Source organism: Cetorhinus maximus, chromosome 17, assembly GCF_964194155.1.
Source record: "Cetorhinus maximus chromosome 17, sCetMax3.hap1.1, whole genome shotgun sequence".
Classification (NCBI taxonomy): domain Eukaryota; kingdom Metazoa; phylum Chordata; class Chondrichthyes; order Lamniformes; family Cetorhinidae; genus Cetorhinus; species Cetorhinus maximus.
The window spans coordinates 18788273-18807376 of NC_135895.1; the positions used below are offsets into that span (position 1 = coordinate 18788273).

Genomic DNA, 19104 nt, shown 5'->3' on the forward strand with positions numbered 1-19104 from the left:
TTGAACTCCACCTCTTCTATCAATAAAACCCCTTTCATAGTACCAATTTTAATAGTGATATAAACATTGCTAGGTCTCTACTAGCTAGGTGCCAGATTTCACTCCCCTTCTTGAATGCTCTATTCAACAAAATGCAAATGTACCTCTACTTCTCCACATCTCAAAACTACTATACGTCAAAGCGCCCAGACTAGCTGGCTTTAATCCAATTAAGACACACCCACAGACTAAATCTCTATTTATAAAAAATAATTTCCAATAATATTATATACATTAATAGCTTCATGACAGCCAACAGGGAGGCCAAGGCGGAAGGGGCCGCAGAAGACGCCACTATCCTGCTGCCAGGGTCCACAGGCGGAGATGCGGCTACCTCAATATGTCTGAGGTGCAATGCCAAAGGAGGCTCCGTCTCTCAAGGGAGACGGTAACCTCCATCTGTCAGAGGATCAGCCCCGAGATCAGCTCTGACTGTGTTGGTGGACAACCCATGCCAGTGGCTCTGAAGGTTACAGTGCCCCTCAACTTCTATGCCTCCGGCTCTTTCCAGGGCTCAGTGGGGGATCTGTGTGGAGTCTCCCACTCAGCGGTCCACAGTTGCATCAAATTGGTTTCAGAAGCTCTGTTCAGGCATGCACTGACTTTCATTTATTGCCGTATTAACGTGGCCAGCCAGGCAGAGCGAGGCAGAAGCTTTGCAGTGATTGCTGGGTTCCCCCGTATCCAGGGTACCATCGACTGCACACGTGACCATCAAGGCGCCAGGTGAGCCTGGAGCCTTCGTCAAAAGGAAGGGATTCCACTCCATGAACGTGCAGATTCTGCAAGTCTGTGCAAGGTACCCTGGCAGCTCCCATGATGCTTACATGCTGAGACACTCCCAGGTGCCGAGGCTCTTCAGTGCTCCAGCCTCACTGGATGGATGGCTGCTGGGTGACAAGGGCTATCCGCTCAAAAGGTGGCTCATGACACCTCTCTGCCACCCAAGAACAGAGGCCGAGCAGCAGTACAACAGGAGCCATGCCTCCACAAGGGCGGTGGTAAAGAGAACCATCGGTCTTCTCAGGATGCGCTTCCGATGCCTGGACCATTCAGGGGACGCACTGCAATACCCCCCAGATCGTGTGTCACTGATAGTGGTTGCATGCAGTGCTTTCCACAATCTGGCACTGGAAAGGGGGACGGCAGTGGAGGAAGAAGATCTTGACACAGCTGTACAGGCAACAGGCGATGAGTCCTGTGAGTCTGAGGAAGAGCATGCTCAGGAGAACGCTGAGGGCATAGACGCTCCTTCAGCTAGCCTACCAAATAAGAACAAACAACACATGCCAAGGCTGCAGGCTCCATATTCGATCCCTGACAGGACCAGTTCCTTGGTCAACAACATAAACTTTATTGCACTGGCACATAGTGTAAGGAGTCACACATCCATCATAACATCATGGCTTGCCCTGCACCTACAGAGCAAATGAAGCATCCGGAGGCCAGGTGCAAAAAAAACTCTTTCATTTACTGCTGACTGACAAACATTGACCGGTGTTTTACATCACACCAATAAAAAAAACCCAGAAAAATGGGGTAAACAAATATCACCCGTGATCAGGCTGTGTTGTGTTTAAGGTGCTTTTAAGTTTTCGCTTGCGAGTGATATGTTTAAGTGCTCTCCCCTCGAAGGCAATGGCATTGGAGACAGCCTGCTCACTCTGCTGTCTTGTTGGCCTTGATGACCTTGGTGGGCTTCCTCTGGCCTGTGGAGGCTGTGCTGGCCCCGCCTGGGAGGGAGCGGCCAGTGCCATGGCTGCCATCTCCCCAGTCGCTGCAGCCTCATCAGATGCCACAGTCACTGGCACAGGAGCGGAGGAGCTGCTGCCGTCATCCAGAGCGCCCTGAGAGGAGCCCGCAGAGATGATAGGCAGCTCGTGTGCCGTTAGGTTGCTCTGGATCTCCCTGCTCACCATTGATGGATGTGTGCCTAACTGGGATACTGGGTGTCCAATCCATCTCCCACACTGACACTGACCAGCAGAGGTCATTGCCGGTGTGAAGGCTTGCAGGTCCGAGCGCAGCCCTGGAATCCCCTGACTGAGTCCCTGGAGGAGCCTCTCTGTGACAGTCGCCACTCTCTCCATGGAGGAGGCATTGTGCACGGCCATGAGGGTCAATGCAGTGCTTATGCTCCGTATGGACTCCTCCACAAAGGGCACCATGGCACGCATTCCTCAAGTATCTCCGCCAGATCCTCCAGCACATCCTGCTGGACATCCAGCAGCTGCTGCCTCATGGACGACTCTAGAAGCTCATCATCAGCCATCGACTGAGCATTGTCCTGGTCCCCGGGTGTTGAAGGACTGCCGGCGCCCTGGGCACTCTCTGCCTCCGTCTGCACCCCAAGCGAGTTTGAAGTGCCCTCACCAATGTGCACCGAGAAACCAGACGCCGATCTTATGCGCACCAAGGTGCTGGTGCTTGCTTGACAGAGAGGGTGTGATGCTGGTGCATGCTCAGCATGCTGGTTCTCAGGGTTCAAGGGTGGGCCTTCAAGGTCCTCACAACGAAGGGCTGCTGGTGGGCCTAAAAGGGAGGAAAAGGAAATGTCAATAGTTTAAGCCATTAGACTGTCAGTGTGCATGCCTGGCACCCTGATGAGATAGAGATCTGTATCACGGTGGCCTCGTCTTTCCATTATCAATGAGCATTCCAGGTTTGAAGCTCACATCAATATAATGACTACACTGGAAAGGTTGCAAAAAATCACATTCTCAGCTCAGTGCACTGCACTCTTACCTCCCTCTGGCACCCCAACCTCACTGCGGTCGCTTGACCGAGTTGCATGGTGCCTCTCCAGCTCCAGGGCCTCCTGCTCGTATCTACTGAGGATGAGGAGGTATGGGGGGTTCCCCCACCAGACTGCGACCTCTCAGCATTGTTATGGGATGTTTTCTCCTGGAAGAATAGAGGAGCATTGATTAGTGTACCCTCTGCCTGCAGCACCATTGCAGTTTGGCCAATCCCACTTGAGGAACACCTCACAGAGCTCAGCCCACTCAGTCCAAGCAGCCAGGGCTCACCCCCTTGGCTAGATCCTGCCTCATTGACATGTGCCACTCACACTGTAACACCTCTGAGGTCCACGGGGGGCTGGTGGGCAGCTCTTACCTGTTCAGCAAAGTGACTTATGCCAACACGGTACTCACCCTTCCCAATTGCAGGAAAATGTTAAAGCGCTTCCAGCACTGGACCCATGTGCATATCACCATGTCATGGCTCCTGATCCTGGATGCCACCTCCTCCCAGGCTTTTTTGTTGAGGTGGTGGGGCCTCCTCCTCCCGTCCCTGGGGACAAGTGTTTCTCTCCTGGCTACCACCTCCTCCAGGAGGGCAGCGAGACACTCATCTGAGAAACGTAGGGCCAACCTGCCCTCCCGCCTGCTGTGTCCACCCGCTACGATATCCACGCAAAGGACTTCTGCGTCCTTCTGTGGCAGCCTTCCAGGGGCCGCCGGGTCGCCATTGGACCCGGCGGACATTAAGCTCCCGCCTGCCCCTTCGCGCTCATTCAAAGGCCGCGTCTCATACTGGGCGGGCCTTAGTTGGCCTGCCCGCGTAAAATCACAGTGCGCTGCCAACCGTGGGCGGCGGTCGGCTTCCCGGCTGCCCCCGCCCTGCACCCCCGCCAAGGGTAAAATTCTGCCCTAGGATTTTTGGGTTCCCTTTCATGTTAACTGTCATTCTATTGTAATATTCTCTCTTTGTCAGTCTTACTTTCCTCTTTACTTTCCCTGTCAACTTATTGTATTTAGCTTGGTTTTTCTTGAAGAGTTCACCTGAAATGTATTGTATATTCTTATGCTTCTTTGCCACTTATGATCAATAAAGTAATCCCTTTTCAGGTTGGAAAGGTAATGGGGCAACAATTCCTCTCTCAAATTTACCCCCAACTAGCTTGCTAACAAGAAGGCACCAAGAAAATCTGTGCATTACCTTTTAAAGAAACAAAGCCATAAAATCGTTTTACCAAGGGACACATCTATTACTGAATGACGATGTTAAGAGAGAAAAGCATTTATATTCAGGATGTCTTAAAGTGGTTTAGAATCAATGAAGACACTGTCCTAATGCAGTGAAATTTGGCAATTTGCACACAGCAAGGTCCCACAAAAGAGCAATGTGATGAATGACTGACAAATCAGTTTTAATAATATTGTTTAAATATTGGCCTGGGGAGAACTCCCACTACTTTCTACTTTTCAGAATGGCGCCGTGAGATCTTCTACATACTCCCTCAGAACTGTCCCAGAGTGTTAGCCTAGATTTTGTGCCCAAGTCTTTGGAGTTGGACTTGAACCCTGACTTTCTGACCACAATGCTACCACTGAACCAAGGCTGAAAACCACTGAACTGAAACCTTGATAAATACAATGAGAAACAGTCAGTTAAGTCCACTTCATCATCCATTTCACACTAGCTGAATTAGGAACTGATCCAGCTCTTATGGTTTTACTATACTTGATGTCAGTCTATTCAAAGTGTAAATTCAATCTTCACTGTCTGAAGCGAGTGCAGTGTGAATTCCTAGAGTTTGGTGTGAATATTGAGAAACAATTTATGCTGGGTCTTCTAAGATTGCAGCTCCCCACTGAGACACCAATTTTCATTCTAAAACATTCTAATTGGTTAAACATGATTATCCTTTCACAAACCCTTGGGCTGTAACTTCCTCGGAGTGGCAATCAGCGTCGGATTGCCACTCCATGCCCGTTACGCACACCAAATTCCTTCCGTGCCTATCTCGCCCGATCTTCCAACTCAGACTGGGCAAGATCCAGGCAGCGCAGCTATCTCCAAGTCCAGCAGAGTCGAATTGAAAGAGGACAAGCCCCTTTTTTTAAGAGGCACTAGCTGCTGTAAAGCAGGTCAGTTAAGAGGTCCCATTGAAATTGACAGGCCAAGGAGCAGGTAAGTTCCTAAGGTAAGTAAAAAGGATTTGGGTGGGGGGTGGGGTGGGGTTGGGGTGTTTGGAGGTCGGGTGGGGATGGGTCGGACATCGGGAGGAGGTGCAGCTGGCCGGACATTCATGGGGGTGGGTGTTCAGATATCCGGAAGGGGTGGGGTGTGGGTGGGTCAGACAGACAGACATCGGGTGGGGTGGGGGGGGGGGGAGTCAGACATCAGGAGGGGGAGTCAGACATCAGGAGGGGGTGGGTCGAGGGTTCCGAGGTTGGGCGGGCAGGGGGTCGGGGACTTCCATGGGGTCGGGTCTGGGCCTTTACAATAGTTACCCAGAAGTTACAAGAGGTTTTAATTCTTCTAAACTTTTCCGGGTAACAATTGAAATAACTCCAGCGGAACCATCCGAAGTTTGCGATTTAAATCACATTTTCGGATGGTTCCCAGCGCAGCGCAATTGTCCAGAGGGAGCTAGCACTTCTGGGCAATTGCCGTGCAAACCTGGACTCTTGCCAGAGGGACTCCTCAGCGCATCTTTGGGGTACCCCCCCAAATCCGACACTGGGGAGCACAGAAGTTATGGGCCTATGTTGACTCTGCCTAATTATCTTGAATTTTTCCCAAGTGCCCTGCTATAATGTCTTTAATAATAACTTTCTTTACGACAGATGTTAAGCTAACTGGCCTGTAGTTTCCTGTTTCTGTCTCCCTCCCTTTTTGAATAAAGGAATTACATTAGCTATGTTTCAATCTAATGGAACCTTCCCTGAATCTAGGGTATTTTAGAAAATTAGAACCAATGCATCAGTTGCATCAATTATTTCACCAGCCACTTCTTTTAAGATCCTAGGATGAAGTCCATCAGGTCCTGGAGACTTGTCAGCCCACAGCTCCAACAATTTCCTCAGTATCACTTCCCCAGTGATTGTAATTTTCTTAAGTTCCTCCTGCCCTTCCATTTCTTGATTTACAGCTATTCCTGGGATATTACTTGTATCCTCCATAGTGAAGACCAATGCAAAATACTGGTTCAATTCATCTGCCATCGGCTTATCGCCCATTATTAATTTCCCAGACTCACTTTCTATAGGACCAATGCTCATTTTGTTCATTCTTTTCTTTTTTAAATATCTATAGAAACTCTTAACACCTGTCTTTATATTTCTAGCTACCTTTCTCTCATGCTTTAATTTTTCCTTCCTTATCGATATTTTAGTCATTCTTTGCTGTTTTTTATATTCTGCCCAATCTTCTGACCTGCCACCATCTTACACAATTATATGCTTTTTCTTTAAGTTTGATACTATCCTTAACTTTTTAAGTTAACCACGGATGGTGGACCCTGCCGTTCAAAATTTTCTCACTGGAACGTATCTATTCTGTGTATTCTGAAATATCCCCTTAAATGTCGGCCAGTGCATCTCTATTGACCTATCCCTTAACCTAATTCGCCAATTCACTTTAGCTAGCTCTGCTTTCGTGCCCTCATAATTGCTCTTAGTTAAGTTTAAAATACTAGTCTTAGACCCAATCTTCTCTCCCTCAAACTGAATGTAAAATGTAATCCTATTATGATGGTTGCTACCTAGGGGCAGCTTCACGAGGAGATCTTAAATTAATCCTATTGCATTGCACAACACCAGGTCTAGTCTAGCCTGCTCTCTGGTTGATGCCAGAATGAGTTGTAAGAAACTATCCCGAAAAGATTCAACAAGTTCCTCATCTAGGCTACATTTGCCCATCTGATTTTTCCAGTCTCTTTGTAGATTATAATCCCCCATGATTATCGCCTTCCCTTTTTGACAAGCTCCCATTATTTAGTCCTTTATACCCTGTCCTACCATATGGTTGCTGTTTGGGGGCCTGTACACTACTCCCACAAATGACTTCTTGATTTTATCATTTCTCATCTCTACCCAAACCGCTTCTACATCCTACTTTTCTGTACTTAGATCAGCCTTCTCTATTGTGCTAATATTAATTGAGAGAGCCGCCTTTTCTGAGCTTCCTAAATGTCATGAACTCTTCAATATTCAGGTCCCAGCCTTGGTCACCCTTCAACTATGTCTCTGTCAGGACTATCAGGTCATATATATTTATTTATATCTGTGCTAACAATTAATCCATTTTGTTCCTAATGCTGCATGCAGATACAGAGCCTTTAACTCTGTCTTTTTTACCATTTTTGCAATCCCTGGCCACCTTCTGCTCGTGCAGTCTTAAGTTTGTATGCTCTGTCCCTTCTGGTCACACTCTGGTTATCATTGCTACTTGCTCTATTACCTCGTGGTTTCCCTTTGATTTACCACATCAGCTCTCACATGATCCCTTCCCCCCACTATTTATTTTAAAAGTCCTCTCTACAGATCCCAGCACGGTTCAGGTGAAGACCATTCAAAGTGGAAAGTGACCTCAGTATTTCAACACTTAATGCAGTTAGTACATGCACATACAGGATGAAGTGAACATGACCTTGAAAACTTATTCATAAATCCGTGTCAAAGTTTTCCAAACACTGCTAACTGACTGGTTTGATTTTCCCTTTAGCAGATGAAGGCACAGCTAAAACATAGGCTTTCCTAGCAACAACGATCATAACTGCTTTGGCAGAGCTTTTTGTGGCCAGTTTCAGCTGTATGATTTCTAGCCCTTTCCTCTGTTCCTCTTTTTCAGTTTGGATGGCATCGTGTGTGCTAACATTCATCTGGGTAGCCCGAGTCAATGACGTTACCCATAGTGCTGAAAGAATCTTCAGCTATGGAAACAGCTCATCAAAGCAAATACAAGTTTGCAGTGAGTGTTGTACTTGCCCCTTTGTGTACTTTATTCCACCATAAATCTAACTTTCCTTCCTTTTTGTAGGGGGCAGCTGTTTGTATGGAAGTGTCTGACCTCCAGATTGAAGCTCTTAAGTTATTCCCCCCAGTGAACACGGTAGAGATGTGTTGGAAAGGGTTTCATCTTCCTCATACTGACGCAAGACAGTCCAATGTGGACATCAGTAATTTATCAATGGGAAGCTTCTTCAGCATGTATGTAGCGGTATCTGAGAATGCACATTTTACCTCTTGCTGAAACTTTTTTTGAAGACTAGGTGAGATCTTTATTCTGAAATTATATTCTCTGCAGTCTGACCAACAAATATCCTGCATGGGAAGGATATTTTTATCTTCCTTTTCACCCAGTTCTGTGAACTGTTTGCTGGTTTTGGCTCCACTAATTACCTCTGGACCCAGAAAACATGCCAAGAACCTCTTGACAAGGTTGATTTGCTCAATCAGCTTGTGAACCATTGGCATTTTACTTTGAAAGAGAAGTACATATTCCTTTAACATAGGAAGTACACTAGCATAGAAATGTAGCATTACTAGCATATACTTTCTTCTGTGAAAGAGCTTCTAGAGAGATTCTTGCTTTGCACGGCTTTTCTTCTGGAATCATATTCTTTTAGTGTCGTACTTTTTCACCTGAAAGATCTCCGCATTAGATTTCTGGCTGATATGACATTTATGGTCGATGCCTTTACATAGGTCAATGTACAAAATCCTATCTGTTTCATCCAGAAATGCATGTAGGGTGTAATCATCCAGCATGCACAGTGTACGCATAGTGACATCAAACACTGACATTCAAGATGCGCTTACGTTGCATTCTGGCATGTTATACATCACCCCAAGACACATGGAAATCTGGCAAAGAACCCACAGAAGTCTATTAACCACTGGAAGTCACTAAAGAGATCATGTACAAGACTTTAAACATGGAAATCAAAGGGTTTGCAGAGCTTCTTACATGCATTTTGAGTGTGGTGATATGAATCCCATACGCTAAATGCAGTGCTTCTTCTCAACAAATGCGCACTTTCAAACCATTTCTCAAGCCCCTTTCACATTGATGTCTATCTTGATAGATTCCTGCAAATTGTTCCATGCTAGTTCATGTTTGTCAAGTACTTTATCTTTATTTGATAAGCTGAGTGGAGTGTTGACGCAAATTACTGCTGCAGAATCCAGTTGGTGAACAACAAACTTTCCTAGTTCTGCAATCTATGATGACTTACCTCGACCGCCAACAGGTCCATCCTGCCTGCCCTTGCTACTCCTGACCAATCACAGATTCTGTCTCTCAGTTGCCAACATGAAGTGTACTTCTGCAGGTCTGATCTGCTAGATGTGATTGGAGGAGATGGAGCAGTGAGTGTGGGAGAGTTAGAATGTACAATTGGAGGAGCAGCAGCTCCGTCTCTCCTGCCCTCATTGCTCCTCCAATCACAACTTTGCAGTCAGTTCCCACTCTGTGACTGACAGTTGTGCTTTTCTTTTTCCCCAGACCAGTGGGACTATCCCACTGCCCCCAAGTTTGGAAACATTTTAAAATGGTGAAATTCATAAATGCAAAATGTCAGAAATCCACCAAAGGGCAGAAATTTCTCATGCCCGCACTTTGTTCAAAGTATGCTGCAATCAGTTTTAAAGAGTCACATAGTAAGTTAGCCTGAAGTATAACTAGTTTTAAAAAGGAAAACTGACTTCTTTCAAATATCTAGTGTAATAAACAGAATTCATAATTCAGTAACTGCATCACAGAATGGATCCTAGAGATTCTTAAAATTGGAAGGGTTAGTATCCTGCAAAGTGCTTCTTTTGGGATATTTATGTTGCATAGTAAATAAAAGTTTATAATGCACATGTGCTAGAAAATTGTTGCACACTATACATTCAATTGGAACACTGTTTAATTCAAGTGCTGTGTAGACGAATAGCACAGAGATGCCAATTAACTAACATGGAAATGCTGCAAACTCACAGCATATGCAGCTTCTAAAACCAATTGTCAACTACTGACCTATCCTGCAGAATAATTAAGGTGTAAGTGTGCGAATGAACAAACTTTTGACAAAATGGAATCACTTGGAGATACTTTGTACAATGGTGTGTACAAGATATCTCCAGGTGCTTCCATTTTATCAAAAGCTTGTTCATTTTTTATTTGTCCATAACTGTTGCTTGTTGCATGTTATAGTTCAAAGAAGAAACCAGAAGCTATCTAGCAAAATGCCAGTGTAGATGTGTATGGTTTACTACAAGTCATAAACAATAATGTGGCCTTGCTTGTACATCCATATACATCTCACTATCTCAAGACTGAAATTCAGATTTGCCAGATACAATTTTCTTTTTACAAATCCACACCGACAGTCCTTAATTAACCCAGAATCTCTTTCCAGTATTAATTTTATCCTGTGTTAAGGTCTCTAGAAGCTTACCATCCGGCCAGTGTTTGGCTGGTCTATAGTTACTTGGTTTATCTCTTCCCTTTTTGTGCAGGGATGCCACATCAAAAAGCCCCCAATACTTTGCCATGACTTTCGTTTTTTTATTCATTCATGGGATGTGGGCATCGCTGGCTATTGCCCATCCCTAATTGCCCTTGAGGTGGTGATGAGCTGCCTTCTTGAACCGCTGCAGTCCATGTGGTGTAGGTACACCCACGATGCTGTTAGGAAAGGAGTTCCAAGACTTTGATCCAGCGACATGAAGGAACAGCAATGTATTTCCAAGTTAGGATGGCGAGTAGCTTGGGGGGGCGAAATTTCCAGGCAGTGGTGTTCCCACGTGTCTGCTGCCCTTGTCTTTCTAGATGGTAGTGGGTTTGGAAGGTGCTGTTTAAGGAGGCTTGGTGAGTTCCTGCAGTGCATCTCGTAGATGGCACACACTGCTGCCACTGTATGTCAGTGCTAGAGGGAGAGAACGTTTGTGGATGAGGTGCCGATCAAGCGGGCTGCTTTGTCCTGGATGATGTCAAGTTTCGAGTGTTGTTGGAGCTGTACTCTTCTAGGTAAGTGGAGAGTATTCCATCACACTCCTGACTTTGTATATGGTGGACAGGCTTTGGGGAGTCAGGTGGTGAGTTACTCGCTGCAGGATTCCAAGCCTCTGACCTGCTTTTGTAGCCACAGTATTTATGTGGCTAGTCCAGTTCAGTTTCTGGTCAATGGTAACCCCAAGGATGTTGATAATGGGGGATGGTAATGCCATCGAAGGGTCGATGGTTAGATTGTGTCTTGTTGGGGATGGTAATTGCCTGGCACTTGTGTGGCACAAATGTTACTTGCCACTTGTCAGCCCAAGCCTGGATGTTGTTGAAATACAGTAAGACCTGGGCATGGATGACTTCAGTACCTGAGGAGTCGCGAATGGCGAACAGTGCGCAATCATCAGCGAACATCCCCACTTCTGACCTATAATAGAAGGAAGATCATTGAAGAAGCAGTTGAAAGTGGTTGGGCTGAGGACACTACCCTGAGGAACTCCTGTGGTGATGTCCTGGAACTGAGATGAGTGACCCTCAAAAACCACAACCATCTTCCTTTGTGCTAGGTATGACTCCAACCAGCAGAGAGTTTTCCCGATTCCCATTGACTCCAGTTTTGCTAGGGTGCCTTGATGCCACACTTGGTTAAAGGCTACCTTGATGTCAAGGGCAGCCACTCTCACCTATGGGGTTTAGCTCTTTTGTCCATGTTTGAACCAAGGCTCAGGTCAGAACCTGAGTGGCTCTGGCAGAACCCAAACTGAGATACAAGATATCCAATATACTGTTACAATTTGCAGGTCGAGGCTCCATGTCATGTGCCAACTTTAGGTTGTTAATACTCACAAATTCTACTTTCATCAACTGAAACCCTCCAAAAGGCAAAAAAGTGCATAATTGCATAGTTAGAAAAGCAGATTTTGTTGTATAGATTTGCAAGCGGATATCTACATTTAATTTTCAGGTGCCTTTTCTTACTGAAAATGCAAAACTCTGCTGAACTGACCTCCTCACAACTCTAGTCTACGCCCTGACCATAATCAATTTTACGTGGCATGTCTGTTAGGCCAGAAACTGTTCATTCCTGATGTACATAGTATGGCTGGCTCCCCTTTGAGCAGTACTGCAGTGTCCCTTGATAGAAATTCACCAATCTTCAATAAGATTAACAAAGTGAGAAAATTACAACTGCCATTAAAATGTTTTATTGAAACAGTGAAAAACAGGAAATGGCAACATTCAGACAGTAATAATGTTACAATCCCAGTTGCTGTTAATACTGGACAAGTCCCAGAGTGAAACCTGGCTTGATAGATCCCTAGCTTTTTTATTAAAGAAACCATGAAAGTTACTGAACAAATCCACAGGAATCTGCTGATGAACTTTTAATACAAAGAATGAAATATTTATTAAAACAAGAAACTATATTACACCAGAGAAAAAGGTTTGAAGGATCGCAGTACAAAGATGATTCAAATTCCAACTATTCCTTTAACCCAGCAATATCTTTATAGACACATAAACCAGTGAAAAGTTACCACTAGCTTGACACAAAGGATTCTCGCTTGGGACTGGCACAGTTGCAAATAGTTTTCTTTCAGTGAATTCCGGAGCATTCACTTGATGCTTCTCACTCAACTCTTAGCTCTCCCTGAGACATCCCATAACTGCACTCTAAACCTCTGTTTCTTCAACTGCAGAGCAAACAAATAAATTCTATGAACTCAGTCTTCCAGTAGCACCGCCACTAAACTTTACTGAGTCCCATCACTGATTATTCTGTTAACTATTGTCCCACTAGCCTTGCAGTTTTTCTTATCAGAAAGCTTACAATCCCTGTCTTCTCCCTCTCTGAAACACACTCTGAACAACCTGTCTCTCAACTCCTGTTTTTTCTGTGTCTGTGTCCCTGGATCATTGTCACTAGGCAACAGTGAAGCTTTTCTACTTTTTTTTTCCAGAATCACTGAACTTTCAATCTCTTTTCACTCATCTCTTTTACTTCAGGGGTTGTAAGGCCTCAATAAATGTATATATATAAACAAACTCAAAAGACCTGAAACGTTTTAGTCACCAGTCTATCCAGACTTTCAGGCACCAAGGCTCATAAACATAACCTAAGTGAAACTGAAACAATTTTTTACCTTTCTTAACATACATTGTGCATAACAATCAATATGTTCAACAGTGGCATATTCCAACACAACATTCAGTGCAAATTTATATGTAGGGTATATGTGTGATTGTCCAGCTCAATAACATTTTCCACATGCACAATTCAACACAAAGACCACGTATCCACAAATAATGGAGCTTGCCACTGATCTTGACGTAAGTTGCTCACAAAGATCTCACAATCTCTGTGGCATGAACTTTCCCATTCCCTAAATCAGCTTGAATCTGGTCAAGTCAGAGGATCTCCAGGCCTCTAGCTATTACAATGTAATCAAGCAGGGTAAGTAGCCAGTCAAATAAACATCTCACAAATAGCAAACAGGCCGTTTGGAGGGAAGGAATCAATAACAGCCACTGCTCCCTCACCTCAGGACCCATGAAAGCATCCTGTTTAGGAAGCAGCGTAATCCATGGTCTAAACTTCAATTATTCCTCATCCCTATTCAGGGCACATCTGCCCTCTTTAAGAGACAATAGGACAAGCTAAGCGCTTGGGGCCCCAGTAATATGGCTGTTGGCTCTGATGCATAGATTTAAAATACTGACATACACCCTGAGGTGCATAGCCCTTGTTTGGGTCACCAATGATGGTAATAAAGAGAGTTACTCATCCTTCCTCATACCACACGCTGGAGATCTGATGTCCCGGGTTCCAATAACAACACGGTTAGTGACTGACCAACATTTTCTTGTTCTCAAGTGCACTATTCCTTGTTTCTGAATTCCTTGTAACATTATGTCCCAATTGCCACAACTTTCTTATAGTTCCCCACATTTTACACTTGAACAGCAAGCTGAGTGGAGGCCTCCGACTACTTCTTATTCTCCTTCTTTACTGCAGGCTACCTTCAATTGCAGCGCCTCCCACGTAATATGTGGGAAATGTGAGAATAATTGCATAAATATTGCTCCCCTTTTGGCATAGTGAGTCGTAGTTTGGGTAGGGTGAATGAACACATGGTGCTAAATACGTGAAGTGTTTGTTGTGAATGTGGTCCCTTTCTATGGACATGCAATTTAGAGTAGGGTGATATGATTCTCTTTCTTAGGCTCTTTCCATCTCCTGGGTTGGCATTGTGAGTGATCCAGTGCTACCATCTTTGCATTCTCCACTTTCAATAGGCTTGAGCAGTTGTAGCTGATAGTTCCTCTCATGGTGAATCGTGTGGTTCGGCACCTAAAGAGACATCAACGACTGCAGGACGTTTCAGTGGGTAAACCACCCAACGTGCAATTCATGGCTCTTCATCCTTGCTGCAGGCTACATTCGATAGCACTGCCTCCTGTATAATACCTGGTTGATGCTACCCTGTTGTGCAGCTAGATACATACACAGACATTTGCTGGCAAATTCTAAAAAATATGCCATTGTGCACAGCAAATGCATGCTGATTTATACCCCAAATCCAAATATCAAGCAGACAGTACTTCCTTGTTGCTCCAGATGGTCCTCAAGCTGTGACGATATCATGCTGATTAACCTTTGGATAGAGAAAGAACATATGCATTAATATACAATCCTTCCTGTTAAAAAATAAATTCAGGGACATTACTTCTGCTCACATTTTAATAATCTAATTGACATACATAAATGCACACTCTACTGCACATAAGAACAGTGTACCAATTTAGCAAATTGCAAAGCGGCAGTAATATGTACAATATTGCAAACTTTCTCATCTACTAATAGGTTTTCCAATTAATTCAACATTTTTGCTACATAATTCCAGAGAATAATGTGAATTTCAAGAAAATGATAAAACAAATCTACCTGAATTGCTGGCAAACACGTCCAAATTCCGAGGACAACCAAGCTGTTGTGAACCAGCGAGAAGAGAAAATAACATAAGAGTATACTGGAGCTGGAAACAGGAACTATTCAAGGTTATATTTACATAACAACGGGGAAGTGTTCTCAAAATGCTGAGGACTTAGAAAACTCTCAGTTTCTCCATAGTGACAGTAAGTTGTGGTCTGTATTGTTCTGCTTTGGATCGATATAGTTAAACAACAGTTGTTTATATTTCACTGAAGTTGCACGTTTGCTGGAGAGTTTGATGTGGATTTGTTGGAGGTGAAACAGAAACCTGGAGCCTGTTGCTATTTGGAAGAAAATAAAGATCTCAGAATGACAAGAATTTACCACAACATTTTTGACAAGCCTGCTGCTCAGCAGTATGACCACACAGCACAGCAATACATTTAAACTGTTACAGAGGCTTCAATAACAATCAAATTACACAAAAGTGAAAAGTTCATAGTTTATTTGCAGAAATGGAGGTAGTGTTCTATTTCAAAGCTGCTCTGCATTATGCCATTGTTGCAAGCGAATAGATTGTCTTTATGCAGAAACACTGGGAAGCCAGGAAAGGAATCTTCAGATTCCGGGAATAACATGATGCAGCCATGCTCAAAAGTAGAGAAGTCTCTTCAGCACTTGGACTGATTCCAAGCGAAGCACAGCATCTTACTTAGGATAGTAAGCATAATCTGTATCCAATTTTCATATGAATTTTGCTGTCCCAAGTATCATATGTTCTGTTCATATTACAATATGGGTATGTGTGGGGCTCATCTATTTTCAAGGACCCGAGACATCTATAATAAGAACACGTATCAGATTCACACGAGGATCGTGATGAATAAACATGAACAAATAACTGAAAAGCAGACGGGAACCACGTGGCAGTTAACACTAGAAGAGTGGAGACACATTATAAAGATATAAATTTGGTATATAAGTCTCCGTGAGCTCAGTTGGTTTGTAATTTAATGATGATAAAAAAAGAACAACTGCACAACATGCACACTAAGTTCTTTTCAAATATTATTGCCATACCATCTTATATTAGTGTCATACCATCTTTACATTTCATAAGCAAGATATTAATTATAATGCCGCGAGGAGTCTCATTTAGCATTTGAAATAATACAGAATGATAAAACCATAATAACAGACAAAATATTAATTTATCTTTTAGATTTAATACATTTAATGCACTTCAACAAAACGGCAGATACCCTATCAATAACTAGAACATACATATTGCTACTTACAATTATTTTCTTGCAGTCATGGGCCCGGCACAATTCTGTATGAGTGGAGTACTGGACATACACTACCCAACTGCCAACAAAGACTGCGAGCCATGAAAAGAAGAGGTACTTGACACGTACACATGGTAAGCGGGCCTGTGAGCATAAAAATAGCATTTTTTCCCAAATTATTAACTTCAGAACAAATTATGCACCCAAACTATTTTAAAATGGGCTCATTTTTAAAAAAAATACAAGCCATCTTGGAGTTATAGGAATCCAGTGATTTGAGGATCAATCCCTTGTATGTACTTGATTGACTTGGTAGAATAGAAGAACATAAGAAATAGAATCAGGAGAAAACCATACAGTCCGTCGAACCGGCTCCATCATTCAATATGATCATGGCTGATTGAGTTGCGTTGCGTGCAGAGTGCAAAGAAAGTAAGTTGGTTGTGTTATACCAAAAATAGTGAGCTGCAAACTTCTATCAAGAACTCATGCACCAATTTAAGGATGTACTTGGCTATTTACAGCTGCTTTTCCAAGATGTTTTTTGGGTCCGTATTCCTGTATACCTAAGCTGTTCTAAGAGTTGTAATAGTTATGCTGATAAATAACTCAAAAAGACAATATTTTTCTTTATTTGTAATCTCCCTGGTGGAATGGAGGAGGTGGGACTTTGAAGGGTGCTCTCTTTACTTATCAAGCTACTGATTATCACCTAGTAAAACGTTTAGTAATTACTAAATTACGCTGAACAATGGCCTCATTCATAATGACAGCAGATATCAGCAAATAAACTATTGCATCCATTACTGAAGACCAGAGGAGACTAAAGTCACTGAACTTTACAGCACATGATAAAAATGTACACTCTGTTTAAGCTGTGATCACTGTGTTACTTCTTCAAGAAGTAATGAAGAACGCAGAGTAGCACTGAGCTACTGAAAAACAGATTAAGCTTGCATCTGCTTTGGTTTTACTAATTGTTAATTTAAAATGGCTGATGTACAATATTTATAGTTTGCCTTTCAAAGTATGAGCTTTGTACTAAAAATTGCTTCTTCTGTCCCCATACATACATGTACTTCAGGGGGTGGAAGCATTGTGATAATTTTACTGGGCTAGTAATCCAGAGTTCCAGACTCTGGAGACATGAGTTCAACACCCACAGCAGCTGGGAGAATTCAAATTTAATTAATAAATCTGAAATGAAATGCTGGTCTCATTAATGGTGATCATGGAAATACTGGATTGTGATAAAAGCTCATCTGGTTCACTAATATCCTCCGATTGGGAAATTTGCAGATGACACAAAGATTGGGCGAGCAGTGGATAGTGTAGAGGACAGCCATAATCTCCAAAACGATATAGATGGGTTGGTGGCGTGGGCGGTAAAGTGGCAGATGGATTTTAACATAGAGAAGTGTGAGGTCATACATTTAGGAAGGTCAAACAGTTACAGAGGTTACAAAATAAATGGGAATACACTAAGAGGGGTAGATGAAGTGAGAGATCTTGGTGTACAAGTACACAGGTCCCTGAAGGCAGCAGTTCAAGTAGACAAGGTTGTAAAGGCGGCATACGAAATGCTCTCCTTCATTGACAGAGGTATAGAATATAAAAGGAAGGATATAATGTTGGAATTGTATAAAACACTGGTGAGGCCACAACTGGACTATTGTGTGCAGTTCTGGTCACCACATTACAGGAAGGACATAATAGCTCTGGAAAGAGTGCAGAGGAGGTTTACAAGAATGTTGCCAGGGTTAGAAAAGTGTAGCTACGAGGAGAGATTGGATAGGTTGGGGTTATTTTCTTTAGAACAAAGAAGGCTGAGAGGTGACTTGATTGAGGTGCACAAAATTATGAAGGGAATAGATAGAGTGGACAGGATAAAATTGTTTATCTTGGTGGAGAATTCTAGAACCAGGGGACATAGATTCAAGGTAAGTGGCAGAGGGTGTAGGGGGGTTATGAGGAAGAATTTTTTTTACGCAGAGGGTAGTGGGTGTCTGGAATTCACTGCCCAAGTTAGTGGTAGAGGCAGAAACTCTAAACTCTTTTAAAAAGTATCTGGATCTGCACCTTAAGTGCTGTAAGCTGCAGGGCTATGGGCCAGGTGCAGGAAGGTGGGATTAGAAAGGGCACCTGGGTGTCCTCGGGCTGGCATGGACAAGATGGGCCAAATGGCTTCCTTCTGTGCTGTAACTTTTCTATGGTTTTATCTTGGGCTTCAATTCCACTTCCTTGCCCACTCCTCCTATATTTTGATGCCTTGAGACACCAAAAATCTATCTATCTCAGCCTTAAATATGTTCAATGATGGCATATCCAACAACTCTCTGGGGTACAGAATTCCAAAAATTCACAACCTTTTGAGTGAGGAAATTTCTCATCCAAGTGCTAAATGATTGGCCCCTTATCCTGAAAATGTACCCACTCCCCTAGTTCTAGATTCTCCAGCTAGGAGAAACAACCTCAGTGCCTGTCCTGTAAGGCCCCTTCAGTGAATATGGATCCAATTTACTCAGCCTCTCATCGTAGCACAACCTTCTCATCCCAGGGACCAATCTAGTGAACCTTCACCATTGAGCTGCCTTTAATGCCAAATATATCCTTCCTTAAATATGGAGTTCAATATTGCAGGCAGTATTCCAGGTATGATCTCACCAAAGCCCCATACAATCGTAGCAAGACATCTTCATTCTCATACTCCAATCCCCTTACAATAAAGGGAAACATGCCATTTGCCTTCCTAATTGCTTTGTGTACACAAAGTTAGTATGCAGGTACAGCATGTACAAGTACACCCACGTCTTTCTGAACATCAACAATTACAAGTTTCACACCTTTTAAAAAGTATTCTGCTTTGCTATTCTTAAAACCAAAGTGAATAACCTCACACTTTCCTACATTATACTCCATCTGCCACCTTGTTGCCCATTCACTTAACCTGTACATATCTCTTTGCAGTCTGTGTCCTCCTCACAGCTTGCATTCCCACCTAGCTTTGTACTGTCTAGCAATCCCAGATACATTACTCTCGTTTTGTCCAACTCATTAATATAGACTGTAAATAGCTGATACTCCAGTACTAATCCTTGTGATACTCCACTAGTCACAGCT

At 43.5% G+C, this 19104-nt stretch overlaps 1 protein-coding gene and 1 long non-coding RNA gene across 2 annotated transcripts in view; both read right to left on the reverse strand.

Moving 5' to 3' along the window:
- LOC144692220 (divergent protein kinase domain 1A-like) overlaps positions 1-19104 on the reverse strand; it is a 60737-nt gene that overhangs the window by 16174 nt on the left and 25459 nt on the right. Inside the window, exon 2 of the mRNA XM_078560797.1 lies at positions 15994-16128. Within this exon, the coding sequence (XP_078416923.1) occupies positions 15994-16128 (135 nt within the window). The remainder of the gene's footprint in view (positions 1-15993; positions 16129-19104) is intronic.
- Positions 11951-15511, reverse strand: LOC144692222 (uncharacterized). Its single transcript, XR_013579287.1, has 2 exons — positions 14708-15511; positions 11951-14417 (listed from the first exon to the last, which is right to left on the reverse strand). It is a non-coding gene; the product is annotated as an uncharacterized LOC144692222 (long non-coding RNA).